The sequence below is a fragment of the Borostomias antarcticus genome, assembly GCF_949987555.1.
Source record: "Borostomias antarcticus genome assembly, chromosome: 9".
Taxonomy (NCBI): domain Eukaryota; kingdom Metazoa; phylum Chordata; class Actinopteri; order Stomiiformes; family Stomiidae; genus Borostomias; species Borostomias antarcticus.
Genome location: NC_140242.1, coordinates 13221851 through 13238702, shown reverse-complemented (window position 1 = coordinate 13238702; position 16852 = coordinate 13221851). Strand labels below are relative to the sequence as shown.

Below are 16852 nucleotides of genomic sequence, written 5' to 3'. Positions count from 1 at the left end.
AAGCACCCCAGACTATGGGTCCCGTGTGAAAATACACCAGCCTTCTGTGGTTGAATTGCAGGTTGCGAAGTCTGTCTATCGTAAAATTGCTTTTACAAAAGGAAGGTCGTAGGAGTAAGAATAGGACATTCAACTCTATAAAATGTAAGTCGATTATTTGGTTGAAGGCTATAGAGATAGAGGTCAGCCATTTTGAATTGCGATGACCATTAGAGAACTGTTAGATTGTCAGAGAACATCACATTAGACAAGAGAGGTCTTCTATCAAAGCAGCCTGAAACTCCCACAATACAGAAGTACAGTACTTAGCTACAGTATATGGATGTTTTTAGATGAACCAAAGTTTTCAGACGGGTCAGAGTACAAAGTACAGTCATCTGGTGCAGCTTCAAGACCTTGTGGTAATGACAATTATGTTGACAGAGGCTATCCTGAAATATTAATGTTTTTATGTGTGAACTGTGGCTGTATCGTCTCTAAAGAAGAGAAATAAGCCCTGCTTCTTGGTTGCTTGTCACCTCACACACACACACACACACACAAACACACATACACACACTCACACATGCATGCGCGCACATGCACACACAAACACACACACAAACACACACACACAAAACATGATGAGAGTGATGAGTTTGGAGGCTGTAAAGCACAAAGTGCTGTTTAATAATTCATAAAAGCGAGGGATGAATCACGATCAAGTCTTTTTTGAAGGAGAGGAGGAGAGGGGGATGTTCTAGAGTCGCTACAGTGAAGAGAAATAGAGTGTTATCCCACAGCACATACAAACAGAACCATGGTGGAAGGATATTTTCTTATTTTGGGAGAAGGACCATTTGCACACTATAGAAATGCACTTACACTAAAGACCTTCTGTAGGAGTATTCTCCTTACTGTCTTGAAAGGAAATTTAAGTCTAGGTGTGTATGTGCGTGAGTGTGTGTATCTGTGCGTGTGCGTGCATGCGCGTGTATGGGGTGTGATTCGTGCCAGCGTAACAAACACTCAGTGCTTTCGTCGCCTGCATTGCGTGTATAAAGGTACTTTGGCGAGCTGATTAATAGGCGTGCATATGCGCACGCGTTACGAGTCGCTCGCATTCTCAGAGGGTGACGTGTAAAAAGTGCCGTGCCATTTTTGCGCACATGCATGTAACGTTTGCACGCTCGTGTTAAGTCAGCGGGCACTAGAAGCTGCGAGCGGGGCTCATTTGTCCATATTGAATAAAAATTAAGAATATTTATTTGCACTCAATCAAATTCCAGGACCCTCCTTGCATAACTTTTCCTAGATATGTGTCGTTTTATCTCCACTATCGCTACATTTTGGCTGTTCGAACTGGTGCTGATGGTGCTGCAGCGCCCTCTATTGACAAGAAACACGTGTATCTGAACATTTGTTTTAAATTGCGAAGAAAGAGTCATTCAGATATTAGGCTTTATTAAAAACAAGCTGCTTTACATGTGCGAATTCCATTTATTGAGAATGCATTTCCAATTGGCAAGGACGAGATTAGAACCAGCTATGATTTAAAGGCAACTGATCTTACACGTGCGGCCGCTAACACGTCTGCTGCGCTAGCAAGGCACTGGCACGTTTGACACGTCGCTATGCAATTTCTGCACACATTACAAGACGTACGTACGGACGTACATCTATGATTTTACCAAACTGTCATGTGTAGTGTTAGTGTCGCATATGTGAGGCGCATCTAACCTGTAGTGTTGCCGTCACGCACACGATGCGCAATACGTGTAAACAACATGTGCACAGCGTCTGCGTTACAGGTAGGCTACGTTACAGCTATGAGACGTCTGTCTCTCCATTGTTTGTCAATGGAAATTATACACGTGCGTTTAGACGTTTGATGTCATCGCGTCTTCTTAAGTAGGCGCAAGTCAAGCGTTTCAGTATGGTGTGCTGGCACTAATCACACCCCATAGCGCGTGTGTGTGTATGCGTGTGCGTGTGTGCATGTGCGTGTGTGTATGTGTGTGTGTGTGTGCTTGTGTGTGTGTTTGTGTGCATGTGTTGGTTTATAGGTACTTGTAAGGACACTTGCAGCTAGCGACAACCTGGCAACAACCTGGCACCTTGCAACAACCTGGCAACACCTAGCAACAACCTGGTCCTCATAAGTCGGTCCCAAGTCAGCAAATCAGACATGCCTCTAGCACTGTTTTGAGGTCATTATCCAGCAGTCCAGCACCATCTATTGGCAGATTGACTCATTGCAAGCTCCAAATCCCAGTGGAAAGGCTGGTCCTCAGAACATCATTGAATGGGGGGGGGGGGGGTATGTGTGTGTGCGTGTATGTTGAAGATTGTGTGACTAATGAAGCTATCTAGGCTGTAAACAGAGATACAGAGAGAGGGACAGAGAGAGGGAGAGGGACAGGGAGAGGGACAGGGGGAGGGACAGGGAGAGGGACAGAGAGAGGGAGAGGGACAGGGAGAAGGACAGTGAGAGGGACAGAGAGAGGGAGAGGGACAGGGAGAGGGACAGAGAGAGGGACAGAGAGAGGGAGAGGGACAGAGGGAGGGACAGGGAGAGGGACAGAGAGAGGGACAGAGAGAGGGACAGAGAGAGGGACAGGGAGAAGGACAGAAAGAGGGACAGAGAGAGGGAGAAGGACAGAGAGAGGGACATAGAGAGGGAGAGGGACAGAGAGAGGGACAGGGAGAAGGACAGAGAGAGGGACAGAGAGAGGGAGAGGGACAGAGAGAGGGAGAGGGACAGGGAGAAGGACAGAGAGAGGGACATAGAGAGGGAGAAGGACAGAGAGAGGGACTGGGAGAGGCAGAGATGCTCCTGACACCAATAGGTGAAGTCAGAATAGCATCGTCATTAAATATTTACACCAAGCGATACCCACAATACAGGTCATAGAGCTAAGCACCATTAAGTAGCCCACTCCAGTCCCCCGAGGGCCTGACCACTGTGACTCTGCATCGCAACACAGCCAATGACCACTAGTATTCCTGTCACGCTGAATCTAGACCAAGGTTAGAGCTACACACAGCACAAATTGCCTTTGAAACCTTTTCAAACATATCCGGAGGATCCTTGAGTAAATGATTTATAAGGGAGGGGGGGGGGGGTTACATTTTTATAATGGAATACAGCATCCCATAGCTACTTATAGCTGTCAGTTACACAGTGAAAGTTCTGATGTGTAATGTAAGCCTTATTGGAAATTGCCTGACAATTTGTGACATACTTGTATCTGCTTCATTGAGCATGTTTCATCTCCCTGTTTATATCATATTGATTGTTGCCACTTTTACCTGTGTGTGTGTGTGTGTGTGTGTTGCCTCTCACCCGAGTGTCCCTGAAATGTGGTTGGTTTGCCTTGAGGAAAAACAATCATGCCCTGTGTTAGGAGTGTTGTTTCTAGACTGAAAGTACTAACACACTGTGTTTGTGTGTGTGTGTGTGTGTGTGTGTGTGTGTGTGTGTGTATGGAGTCTGAGAGTGTAAACATGCCCTAGCTGAGAACGACATCGTTCCACACAACACAATGCAATCTACTGGCTAACCACGCCTTCCTGCCGCCCCCTGCCGCCACTCCTCCCCAACCTCTCCCTCCCCACCACATCCACATCTCCCTTTTCTCCCCCATCTCTCTCTCTCTCTCTCGCTCCTCCTGTTCGCTGTTTTCCACCTCTCATCCTCTTTCCTCTTCTTCTACGTCTCCTGATAAATTATGCAGCCGTCTCTAACTCACGGAGGGCTGCACTGCTGCTCTGATTGCTTTAACGCTGCTCTCTCTCTCCCTCCCTCCCTCCCTTTCTCTCTTTCTCTCTGTCCTTCTCACTATCCCTCTCTCTCCCTCCCTCCCTTTCTCTCCTTCTCTCTCTCCTTCTCTCTATCCCTCTCCCTCCCTCCCTCTCTCCCTCCCCCCCTCTCTCTCTCCCCCCCTCTCTCTCTCTCCCTCTATCTCTCTCTCTCTCTCCCTCTCTCTCTCTCTCTCATCTCTCTCTCATCTCATCTCTCGTCTCTTTCTCTCCCTAGGACCTAGTCTCCTCTCCCAGAGTTCTTTGCAGCTCAACTCCACCCCAGAGGCTTCGCTCCAGTACTCCGCCAGCTACCATAGCAACCAGACCCTCGCCCTAAGCGATAGCATCGCCACGGTGATCCCACCACCACGCAGCGGCCCAGTTGGGGGGGCCGTGCACAGCTACAACCAGGTACCACCCCCTCCATCCCAGAGGTCATGATAGTGATGATGGTGATGGTGGTGATGATGATGATGATGATAATGATGATGATGATGATGAAGGTGATGATGGTGATGATGATGATGGTGGTGGTGATGATGATGATGATGATGATGATGACGACGCTGGTACTTAAAGTCATAACAAAGTCAGATGTCTTCTCCTGCTGTGCTGAGTCGACTGAAATAGAAAGTGTTATAGAAAGAAATAGGATAGCTCAAACTCTATAGCTCTCACACACACAGGTGCCCTGTCCCTCTCCTCCTCGCTGGCGCGTAATCCCCTGCTCTTTTTCTCTCAGCCACTACATCATTTTTGGGCTGATGTTTTGTACAGCCAGTACAGCTGTATGGCAGGTATGGAGTAGTGACTGTTTGACTGATTTAGGTTGATTGATTTAAGTTTAAATTGATGTACTGCATTTTGTAGAGAGAGGTAGGGCTGTCTAACTGGCGTTAGGAGAGAGAGACAGAGAGAGAGAGAGAGGGGGGGGGGGGGTAGGGCTGTCTAACTGGCATTAGGAGAGAGAGAGGGGGGGGGGTAGGGCTGTCTAACTGGCATTAGGAGAGAGAGAGAGAGAGGGCTATCTAATTGGCGTGGGTGGAGAGGAGAGAGAGGTATGACGATAGAATGGGAGGATATCAGTGGAGATTGTTATTGTTGTAAATACAATGAAAGCAGACTGAGGAGGCATCAATTCCAGAACTCAAATTATCCACCAGTAGCCTGCAGGAGCAATTTATTCCCAATGTTAATTTCCTTAAACTAGGCTCTCACACACATACCCACACATACACACACACACCTGCTATCAGCTACCATCTGCAAATCATGCCATGATGGGGGGCGAGGCAGACACCTTTTCATGGTGCCCCCCTGTCGGTAGCTGCGATTAACCCCTGCAAGCGAAGCAAAGTCTGTCAACTGAGGGCCACCACCTGGGCTGATGTTCGGCTGCCACAAACGGGGATGGCAGCTGGCGGAGCTTGCCCTGCCGGCTCCCAACCCAGAATTCTGCAGCTGAACACCGAAGGGCTTACCCCCAGTAAGATCGACGTCATTGAGCACCTGGCCCACACCACTGAGGCCCTCATCATCTTCCTCCAGGAGAACCACTGCGTTACAGCAGATAAGCTAGTTCTTCCAAATTTTGCTCTAGCTGGGTCTATCCTAAGCAGGAAGCACGGCCTTGCTACGTTCGTCCATCTAAGGTTGAACTGGACTCCCGTCGACCAATCCCCGACTGGCTCAGAGATTGAGTGGTTGTGCGTGGACGTTGCCGGCTTTAAAATTGTCAACGTTTACAAGCCGCCACCCTCGCTAATCACATCAACGTATCTCCCAGTCTTCCCCCACCCCTGTCTCTATGCTGGTGACTTTAATTGTCAGCATGACGATTGGGGGTACAGCACCAATACATCAGAGAAAACCTGGCTGGAGAAAACCTGGCTGCTTGGGCAGCTAACAACAGCCTGGCCCTATTGTATGATCCCAAGAGCGCAGCGAACTTTGTCTCAGGTCGCTGAAAAACTGGGACAAATCCTGACTTGGCATTCGCAAGCGTCTGCATTGATAACCGGCTCCCTGATAGACGCATGCTAGGAAAGTTCCCATGGTTCCAACATTGACCATCGCTGATAACCATGCCTAAACTCGTGGACCTCATCCTGAGTGAGCGGGTGAAGAGATGGAACTTCCAAAAGGCCAACTGGAAACGCTACCGCCTCCTTACCCATAGATCCACAAGGTGCCTTCCACCACCTACCACCAACAACATGGACGAGGCGTACCAGGAACTCTGTGGCAAACTGGTGAAAGCTTTCTAAAAATCCATCCCACGCGGACGTTGCAACAGCTACAAACCGTGTTGGGATGCGGAGTGCAAGGGTCTCTGCTGTGTCTTCCTCCAGGCCCCCACTGGAGCCGAGTCAGACAGGCTTTCTTCAGCCCTGGTGTCAAGACTCAGCCAAAGGAGACAAGGGTGATGGGAGGAGGTCATTAACTCCTTCGACTTATCACACTCCAGCCACAAGGCAAGGAGCATCCTTAACAACCTCACTGGTAGGTCTAGACACTCCCCCCATCACTGCCCCATCTCTTCAAACAAAATTGCATCCCAATTTGTGAAAAGTGTGACATACGATGGTAAAGACCGCAAATCGTTACATGTCGTGGCAAAATACGTGTCTGACCTCTGGAGGCCACAACACCTAGTGGTGGTAACATCTCCGGTGAATTTACACCGGAGGAGTTCGCTGCTGTCCTCCAGCATGTAAAGCCAGCCTGATTCTATTTGCCCAGAGCTTATACTCCATGCCGCGCCTGCCTTGGCGTCCTGGCTAAGAGCGTTCCTCTCTTCCTGCTTGCGCCAACTCAAGCAACAGGCGCGAGAACATTTTGTGGCGTGGACGCATTCCACTGGCGACCAGACATACACCACTGGCGAGGCATTCATGCGCCATCGGCGTCATCTAGTTGCCATTGGCGCGAGAACATTTTGTGGCGTTGACGCATTCCACTGGCGACCCGACATACGCCACTGGCGAGGCATTCATGCGCCATCGGCGCCATCTAGTTGCCATTGGCGCTTTTGTCTTTTGTGGCATGCGTCGGTCAGAGTGGCATGTGCCAGCCATAGTGGCGTCTGTGGCGTATATAGTGGAATGCGTCAGACGCCAGTTGCCTTCAGTGGCATGTGTCAACCGCCAGTGGCGTGTAAAGTGGCATGCGTCAGACGCCAGTGGCCTTAGTGGCATTTACAGTGGCATGTGCCAACCGCCAGTGGCGTCTGTGGCATATATAGTGGCGTCTGTGGCGTATATAGTGGAATGCGTCAGTGGCGTGTAAAGTGGCATGCATCGTACTGGACACATGACGCGAATGGATGGATGGATAGATAGACAGACGACTAGATCGCTCTCTCTTACACATTAGTATTTTAATTTCCTACATAACAATAATTTTAACATTTTGGTAGCCCACTCAGTTTTGTGACAAGTCAACGTGCTTCGCTAAATAAAACGCAACAAAACACAAGGAACGCTCGCATGAGACAGGCCTGGTATCGCTGGAAAGCCGAAAAATTGCACTTTGCAGGCATATAAGGCTTGAAATAATTGGGTTAGGCAGCTCTTGTCAGTGCCAGAACAAACACGTTGTGTAAACTTCAAGTGTATTATTAGTTATGTTATTAAGCTGAGAATTTTTTTTTTGAGATTTGAACCCCGATCGCCCACGTGATAAGCGAAGGATCAACCAGGTGAGCTAAACCTCCGCTCACATATTCAACAGCACAGACTATATAAATAGATTTATGCAAGACAAGAATTAAAAAAAATATATATATGTAGGAAATTAAAATACTAATGTGTAAAAGAGAGCGATCTATTCGTCTGTCTGTCTATCTATCCATCCATCCATCCATCCATTCGCGTCATGTGTCCTTGCTTACACACACCAGCCGGTCGCCACAACAGTACGACGCATGGCACTGTACACGCCACTGGCGGTTGACACATGCCACTGAAGGCCACTGGCGTCTGACGCATTCCACTATATACGCCACAGACGCCACTGGTGGCTGGCACAAGCCACTCTGACCGACGCATGCCACAAAAGACAAAAGCGCCAATGGCAAGTAGATGGCGCCGATGGCGCATGAATGCCTCGCCAGTGGCGTACAGATGTGGGAAGTTAGAAATGTCACATGCTGCAGCATTTCACCTTCGCGGTATTTGGCAGGGAAATCCCGTTGGAAATCTCGTGGGATTTATGACGGGTGTTATTTCATTTTAGTGATGCACCACCGCCAGGTGGCGTCTTTGAGTAGATTTAGCAGGCTGGGCTCAGTGTTTTTCTCCTATAGTCTATGAATGAAGCATCATTAAATTTCACATTCTTTAATTTAAATGCTCTGTTGTAAAGCACTTTGAGCTGAATTTATCTGTATGAAAGGTGCTATACAAATAACGTTTAATTGTTATTATTACCTTGTTCTCAAACACGTTTTCTCCATCTGGATGTAATTTAAGGGGAGACACCCCAGGTGAATAGGAAAAAAAAATGCTTAATAGGTATCACCATCAAACTCCCCCAGTTTGTTAGGTACATTAAGGAGCATCTTTTTTGTATTACAAGTTTTCTGAAATCGTATGGATAAATATGCAAATTAGGCATTATATGCGCTAAATATGTGCTTATTTGCATAATTTCGGGACATCAATTTTTTAAACTGGTTCAAGCGAGATTCAAAATTCTTGTTTCATTTTGTTCACATATCCCTATTCAAAACTTTGTTCAAGGGGGATTTTTGATATATCTTTTTTTCGCTTCAGAAATCATAAAATACTGTCAACAGTCATAAAAAGACAAATTTTCACCATGTTTTAGGGATAAACTGTTATATAAATCAGGCTATGAATGACATTTAAAAAATCCCCCTTGGCCAAACCCTTCAGAATATGGATTGGAACAAAACTGGAAAGTTAGGTGTATGTAGGTGCTACTCAAGTGGTGGTTTTGATGTCCCTAAGATGAGAAATAACTTCCTTTTTTTGTTTTGAGAAAACGGGCTTTGAAAATTTGTATTGTAAAAAACCATACATTTGCATTGTAAACCAATATTTACAAATACAATATCCAATCACATCATTAGTAACAACATTCCACAACATCTGAAAACACATAGAAACTGAAAACTGAATAACAGCATGTTGTGGATTCAAAATAATCCAGGAGTAGACATTTTGTATAGAGAAGCAAGACCTGTTTAGTTGGAAGCCCACTCACACGTCAAGGTACAGCCCACGAGTGGGGTGTTAGTAAGACGAGACTAGAGACGAGACAATGTTAGTAGGGAAGAGAACATTCCCTTTTAGAAAGCTTGTATTATTTTGTTAAACAGATCATGGACAAAGATAGACACATTTGACGAGGACATGCATGAGAAAACAGATTATCTAGCTTTTTGTGTTTTTTTAAGCGTTTTACATGGAGAAAACATGAATGAATGAATGAATGAATGAATGAACATGAAGAGTAAGCTGATTCATAAATACACAGGACAAGATGTGGTAAACAATGCAGGGTAAACACCAATAGAAGCTAAATATAGATTGCCAAACAAACAAGTGATATAACCATCGTCAAAAGCAACACCATAGGAGACATCAAGCTACGCCGTCATAGGTCTACAGAGTCACTCCTCAGATGGCACCACACTAGCTATCCACAAAACTGTTCTAGGCAGCTAGTTTGTAGAACCCACTCAGCTGGAGTTCACAAAACTGTTCTAAGCAGCTGGTCTGTAGAACCCACTCAGCTGCAGTCCACAAAACTTTCCTAAAACCACAATATGTTCCTGGTGCGCATGGGGTTGTCATCAGTGAAGCAGACTTCCCCATATTGCCGCCTTCATGTTGTCCACTGAATGCTGGTTATTGAGAATTATTGTAATAATTCTCAATAACTGTAATAATTTTGTAACATTTTGCATTTATTGGCAGTCAGCTTACCTACCTCTGGGTCCACATCTGCATATGCCTGCCTAATCTGCTCTCTGCTTCTGTGCAAGGACTCCAGACCTCTCTCTATTTCAGCAACTGAAATTAAAACAGTTTATTTGGTCAGTTTATGGATGCATGTAGAAATGCCACAGGTAGAGAGAGGGAGACTACTGTGCATATGTATAGGCTTCTGATATTGGCTAGAGAGAGAGAGAGAGAGAGAGAGAGAGAGAGGGAACACGTTTCAATAGCCTACCTGTCACCCTCTTGTCATGTTTCTGATACGTTTTCAGATGAAGCCCTGGGATCCAACACTTTACTAATCTTTTGGAGAGCTGCATACCCCAACCCTAACTCGTGCGCTAAGAGGACCATCCTCACATTGACATCAAATGCAACATCATTCCTATTTGTATCATGAAGCCGAGTCGATGTGTAGACACTTTAGCGATAGCCATTTCTCACAAAGACTGCACTCTAAGAGCAAAGTACTACAGAACCCACTATTCTGAGGATCTATGTTAATTTTAAGACCAGTCCCTGCGCAATTAGGACAAATCAACCCAGTTATCAGCTCATTCAAACGCGCCGCATCTCTGCTGCTCACTGGACATGCTAACGCTAGCCTCATCTCCCTGCTGCTCACTGGACATGCTAGCACCGGCAAATGACAACTTGCGCGAATAGGCACTTTATATCTCATAAATGTAAACCTTTCCATTTAGTTTCTCTTGTTTTCTGTTCAACCTTGCGGGCAAACACTGTTGTCGTTGTTGCTTATTACGTTTATAACGCTTTACAGACGGCATTGTTTGGATTGGAAGGGTAAACGTGCCACATGACGTGCTGAACCAATCACGTTCTCAGAAATCAACAACAGCCAATGAGATTTCACGCTTAGCATCAAACCCGCCTTTGTATTTCCACGATTGATTGCTGATACAAATGAAACTATCAGGTTTAGTTGCGATAGCATTGCGCACGAGAGCCAGATCTTTCCAATGATAGCTCACATGAGCGGATCCAAAAGACGGCCGCGGTCTGGTTCGTTGCGAAAAAATTGTAACTTTTGGTGATTTAAGGAAGAATCTACAGACGCAAACAGACTAAATGAAGTAAAATAAACATCTAAATGCGTATTTTTGATGTTTTATTTCCACTAGTATGAAAGAAGACATGTTATGGAAGCAAACTAGCACAAAATCTCAAATTTGACCAGGGCGTTGAAAAACGATGTTTTCACCTACCGTGTCTCCCCTTAATTATTACGAACACCTATATCTAGGCCTACAGTAGCCTATCTATCTCGGTAACTGACGTCGGGTCAAGACGTGGTGGCTGTTAAGTCAAATGCGCAAAATAACAGTATTGTAAATATATTTGTTAGTAAAGATGTGGTGAACGTGAGGGTTTTGCGTTTTGTTTCTGGAACGCATTCAACTGGTAGGCTACTCCAGTAAATTTCTAGTAAATTTGAAGACGGGGCACCAGCTTATGTAGCCAAGTCTGAGCGCAGTAGGCTATATGGCTTCAGCACGATACAAAGAAAAAATAAGCTTGATCGACTTGTGGATCCATACAAAATTGACATAGTCACCATGAGTAAAGATCACTCATTGCCAATCATGTCCGGACATTAACTATCTTGTGCATACATAGCGGCAGGTTTGACAGTGAGTGTGTTCACATGCACACTATACACCGATCAACCAATAATTGTAATAATGCCATTATTGAAATCTGAACGCCTTTATCTGATTTCCAAAATCGGGGTAAGGTCTTAACACTAGAACTGCCAAAGACGTCCATTGGACGATTGTCGATTTTCATTTGCACATAACTATATTTTAATAAAACATTGAAGTCCGCCTGTCAATGACTTTCCCTAAAATTGTGTTCTGTTGCACCCCCTATTGTTAAATTATAAATTAAAAAAACATACACAATATTTTGTTATTTGAATGATCTGAATATATTTTTATTCAAGATCATTCAAATAACAAAATATTGTGTATGTTTTTATTTATTTATACCGGCCGCCAGCCGTTCAATGAACGGCTATAGGGAATGCGCAGTTTCGCGCTGGCTACAGCCTATTATATGCACAGTTTTGCGCTATGTAGGCTATTATAAATACAGTAAGTATTATTCATTGGGGGAGCTTGGACTTGCTGGTGTGATAGTATTTTAAACTGATCTAGTCAAAAGATTTACCAAGATACGTTCAAAAGGTTAAGTCTGGTTTATTGTGAAAAACAATACGAGCGCAAGGACTTCCTGAAAAACGCAACAAAGGTGGTTTCGTCAGCGAAGTCCCGTTTATGGGTATTGCTGTGGCTTATATGCAATCAAAACAAAGGTACAGTGCTTCCAGGATGTGATTGGCTACTCCATTGTACGTCATGTGAAATGGCAGGCGTGGCCAAGAGTACAGGCATGTGACATGAGAAAAAGGCGGTAGTTTCTAAGAGGGACAAAGGGATTTGGGGGAGGTGATGAATTACAAAAGGAGTGAGAGGACAAAGGTGTTTGGATGTAAATTCCTGAACAATCCCCCATTTGTGCCTGAACAGGTACACAAAAATAAAATATAAAATCCAAACACAGTGTAAACAGTCAGCTATGCTATACATGTGGAAAGGAAATAATCTCTCCACTAGGTGGAGCAAAAAAAAAAAAAAAAAAATTTTTTTTTTTTATTATTTTCTTTCCACGTGCAAAATCACGCACCAAAACCCCTTGTTTCAGAAATTTGACAGGAAACAAGATAAAAAAGATGACATGATTATATACTATTTATAGTCTAAGAGTGGACAACCATTCACCAAAAAACTTGATTTAACAAGGCAAAAAAGATAAAATGGTTACCAGTGTAAGAAGGGCAAAAAACCTCTTGGTCAATTGAGAGGAAAAACCCAAACTTATTTATCAACTCATGTTTCAACCATTGTAACTCTTGTAAAAAAATATGATATTTTTCAGATTATTTAAAGTTCATTCACTCTTGTGAATAATCGCATGTGATGTCCTATGGAACATAGCTTCCATGTGTGCGTCTCTGAATGTTTAATGTAGGTTCCAGTGTGTGCGATTAGAGGTGCAGTCATTGCTGTTGAGATTGTCCATGTTGTCATACCACAACCACAAGAAGGAGGTGACCGGCAAGGTCAGTCTCCGATTGCTCATCAGAGGAGAGGAGAGTGTGGCGGTGACTGTCAAGGTCACTCTTGTTCACAGTGTATATCCAACAGTCATTTAGGTGACACTTCTCTTTTGGGCAATAGAATGTCACTGGGGAATGCAAGGCGTCTTCTCTTCTAGATCGCAACTTCAATGTCGCGTTGTTTGAATCAGTTATGTTCAATGTTAGTTGCAGTGTGTGCAGGTGTGTGTGCGTGTGTGGTGCATCTTGTGAGGTCATGGCTGTGGAGTTTCTCCATGTTGCCATCATAACGATCATGAGAAAGAGGTGACCAGCAAGGTCATTTTTCCTCCGATTCCTCGTCAGAGGAGAGGACAGTTGTGGCAGCCCATGGCTTTGGCCTCTGGTTCAGCTGCATCCTTGATCTCCTGGTGTTGGCGATCCCCTGGTGGACCGTCCTCTGCTGCTTGGACCCGTCGGCAATGGCTTGCATGGATCCACGAAGTCCTCTCAGATCGCTGTCTGCGTGGTGAGTAGAACCTGGTACGGCCCGAGCCACCTCGGCGAGTTCCAGCTCCTTCGTCTGTGGTCGCGGACCAGGACCCAATCCCCAGGAGAGATGTGATGCAGGAACCCCTCCTTAGCCTCAGGAATGGCGGTCCTCACTCTGTTGAAGACATCCATGTGAATATCACTTTGAATATGGACAAAGAAAACAAAAGGTCTGAGCCAGGGCAGGAAGGACATAAGGTGTGGCCCTTCTGACTTAAACAAAGAGAGGAGGAAGAGCGAGGTGTTTACAATTACAAAAGAGAGAGAGAAACAAAAGGTTGAGGTGTTTAGGCAGGGGACTGGATGAATAGGTATTGAAAGAAAAGATATGAATCTGAATAGTCTTGAGACTATGTGTTAAATTCCATGACAACTGGTTCCTCCCGCAACATCTACTTCTCTTCCATGTTTTCTGGCCTGTTCTCAGGCTGCTCATCTGCTCCTGGTAGTCTCTTGTCTCCCCATTGGGCAGGTCTACATAGAGCGGTCAGCCAGCGAGCTCTCGGAAGGTGAGGAGGGAGTCCCTGTCCTGGTCCAGCAGGGTGAAGGTGCGCAGCCAGGGCGCCAGCAGCACGTACAGGCTCTTGAACTGAACCCGGTCCACACGGTACTGCTCCACGTAGGGCCGGCCCGGGTCGTGCTGCTGGAGGGCCACCTCGGCGCTCCTGCTCCCCCAGTACAGGCTGATGAAGTGCTCCGTCTGTGGATCCACAGATGAGAGAGACAACAGAGACAAAACAGAAGAGCAAAAGGAGAGTCCTCTGTCTCTGGTCTCCCTGTTCCCCTCTTTGGTCAGGAACGGTTATCTGCAGTCTGTTGGAGATACTCAGAAACATGGTTAAGCGCAAGCTCCTGCTTTGGGGAAAAAATGTTGTTATTCAGTCAGGAAAACTTAAACAGGGTGTCTGTTCAAGTGTCATTTAGAGCCAGTCTGCAGTAGCCTACAGTGACATCAGGGGCAGTGTTAGAATGACTTCAACACGCCCAGTCCCCAGTCATGATCAAGGCAATTGGATTTGGCTCTAGAATTTCTCTCGCGATTTTATGAAAATAAAATAAAATAACCACATTCTCGTCTCAACAAAACAACACCCCCTAAGGGTGAAAGCAAAAATTTCCTGAAGTCAGGATAAAAATAGAGATGGGGCAAAGAAAATGACACTAAAATGAAGTGGCTTCATTTACAATTAACTAATCAAAAAATCCATCAAAGCTTCATTTGTATAGCTAAAAATTTGTATATCTAAAACCTCCCTCTTCTGTCATTTGAGGACAGAGTATTGGGCACCGCTTCGGACAAAATGGTCTCTTCCCTGTTTCATACTTATCTGTCGCTCACAGTGAGTCGGTGACATGGCGTTGGCCTTGCATCTCACGAACCCCAGATCGCCCATCTGTAGGGAAACAGGCCGGTAACCTCCATCTCCACCTCCGGTCCTGTGCCCGTCTCCTGGTTCAGCATTCACCCATCACTCCCGGAACGACAGTTGTCTGTAAAAAAATACTCAGAAAAAAACACTCAGGCCCGATGAATGTGCCTCAAACTATAAACATGAGATATTTAACATAACCATTTAAAAATATATAATTGGGTTATGAGATGCTGCATTCAGATTAAGACACTGGCAAACATTATCTATTCCCCCCACTATTATGCACAAACCTTATGTCTTCAGCTACATATGTCTTGTCCTGTTTATTTACCTTAAAAAAAATGGGTCTATTTTGGCTAGTTAAAATCTACCTTGTGGGTTGTTCAAGGGAACTCCAGCAGATGGCGCTTGACCCCAAATCTGAGGTTCTTCCTTTTCATTCAGCTTGCGGTAACTGTGACACTGTTCAATCCAGTGACCATATTGACCACAATGAAAACATGCCTCATCTTTCCCACTCTGTCTGTACCTGTGAACATGCTTAGACCTACTGCTACGTTGCCTATTCTCCCTTTGTCGTCGTCCCCGTTTTTGTTTCAGACCTGCACCTTTATTTTGAATGTCTAATTGTCTCAATTGAGCAGCCTGAAGTCTAGCGGCACCATCCTTGACTTTTTTCAAATTCCGTTGTTCAATGTAATGTCGGAGGCGTTCGGAATACCGGAAATGATCAACAACTTCGCCGAGAGAAGTTGATTCCCAGGTGTGGCATATCATCCTCACTCGGTCAGACAAAGAGGAGAGAGAGTTATTCATTAACTGTTGTTTCAAAATCTTTTTATAATCGGCGTTCGCTTTGTCCATGCCACTGTGTGACGCGAAGACTGATTCCAGTCTTTCCCAAAATTTCTCGAACTGCTCATCGGAATTTTGTTTACAATATGTGATACGGTCCCAATCCATCTTTTTAGGGAATCGAGTTTTGATTCTGTTCAACAGCGCAGCGTTTTGTGCAGTAAAATCGACATGAGAAAAAGGCAACGTTATATCAAACGGGTCTTTTACTTCGATCCATTTTAACCCAAGTACTTGTCGCATGATCATGGCGATTTCCTCGGCGTGAGGCTCATACATTCGAACTAAACTGTTAAAAAGATTCTCGAACTCGTTCATGTCTTTGGTTGGATCGGGCAAGGTTTTAGCTATATTACGCAGTTCATCAGAGCGCCAGGGTCTATAAACCGTAATCTCTGGAGTCCAGGCCGCATAACCAGCTGCATAATTTGTGACAGCGGCTGGTGATTTGGTCCGCAACTCGGCAAACCCCGAAATGCGCTAGGGGGCAAAATACATAAAAAAACGTTTTTTTTCGTTTTTTGTTTTTTTGTGTATTACCAAAGTTGAAGTTGTGAAGTACCTACTTACTATAACAGACAACAGTTTTAGGTTCACGAAATACGTTTAATTAGTCTGCAAACTAAGCTCGTTTTTAGCTGATTTCGAGCTGGGCTTGGGGGCGGGCAGATCGATTAGCATGATTTGGTTTCATTGGCTATTGCTTCCGGCTATTGCTTCCGGGTTCTCCGCCCCCACCTTTCCCAAACAACACGCCGGCATTCAGTCCCAAGTTTAACCATGGATGCTACAGCTTTTGCTAAAGAGAAGACGGGGATGGCATCCAGGACATGGAAAGAGTTTTAAGAGCAGCTAAAACTCCAGCAGAGCAGGACTCGTTCGTACACGGAGTTTATTCTTGATGACCTGTGATGCAGAGATGACTGTATCAACAAAGCAAGTTGCTACAAAGCGAACGCGAACGACGTACCAGATTCACACCACCGCCAAGCATTCTGCTTTGCTTTGGGGTAAGCTGATCTTTATACTATCTGTGCTGTTTACATTACATTAACGTTAGTCGTTTAGCAGTAGCTCCTTTCTAAACAAGTGACTAAGTCTAGCTAGCATAAGGCACTAGCACTAACTAACAAAGGCTAGCTAGCTAACGTTAGCCAACATGCTAGTTAGCTGAGCTAGCCCTTTGTTCCTAAACTAGCCAG

General features: G+C 45.2%; 1 protein-coding gene across 1 annotated transcript in view; it reads left to right on the top strand.

Moving 5' to 3' along the window:
* ctnnd2a (catenin (cadherin-associated protein), delta 2a) overlaps nt 1-16852 on the top strand; it is a gene marked incomplete at both ends in the record, with an annotated part of 313279 nt that overhangs the window by 111257 nt on the left and 185170 nt on the right. The window contains one exon of the mRNA XM_084443367.1: nt 4019-4194. Coding sequence (XP_084299493.1) covers nt 4019-4194 — 176 coding nt within the window. The remainder of the gene's footprint in view (nt 1-4018; nt 4195-16852) is intronic.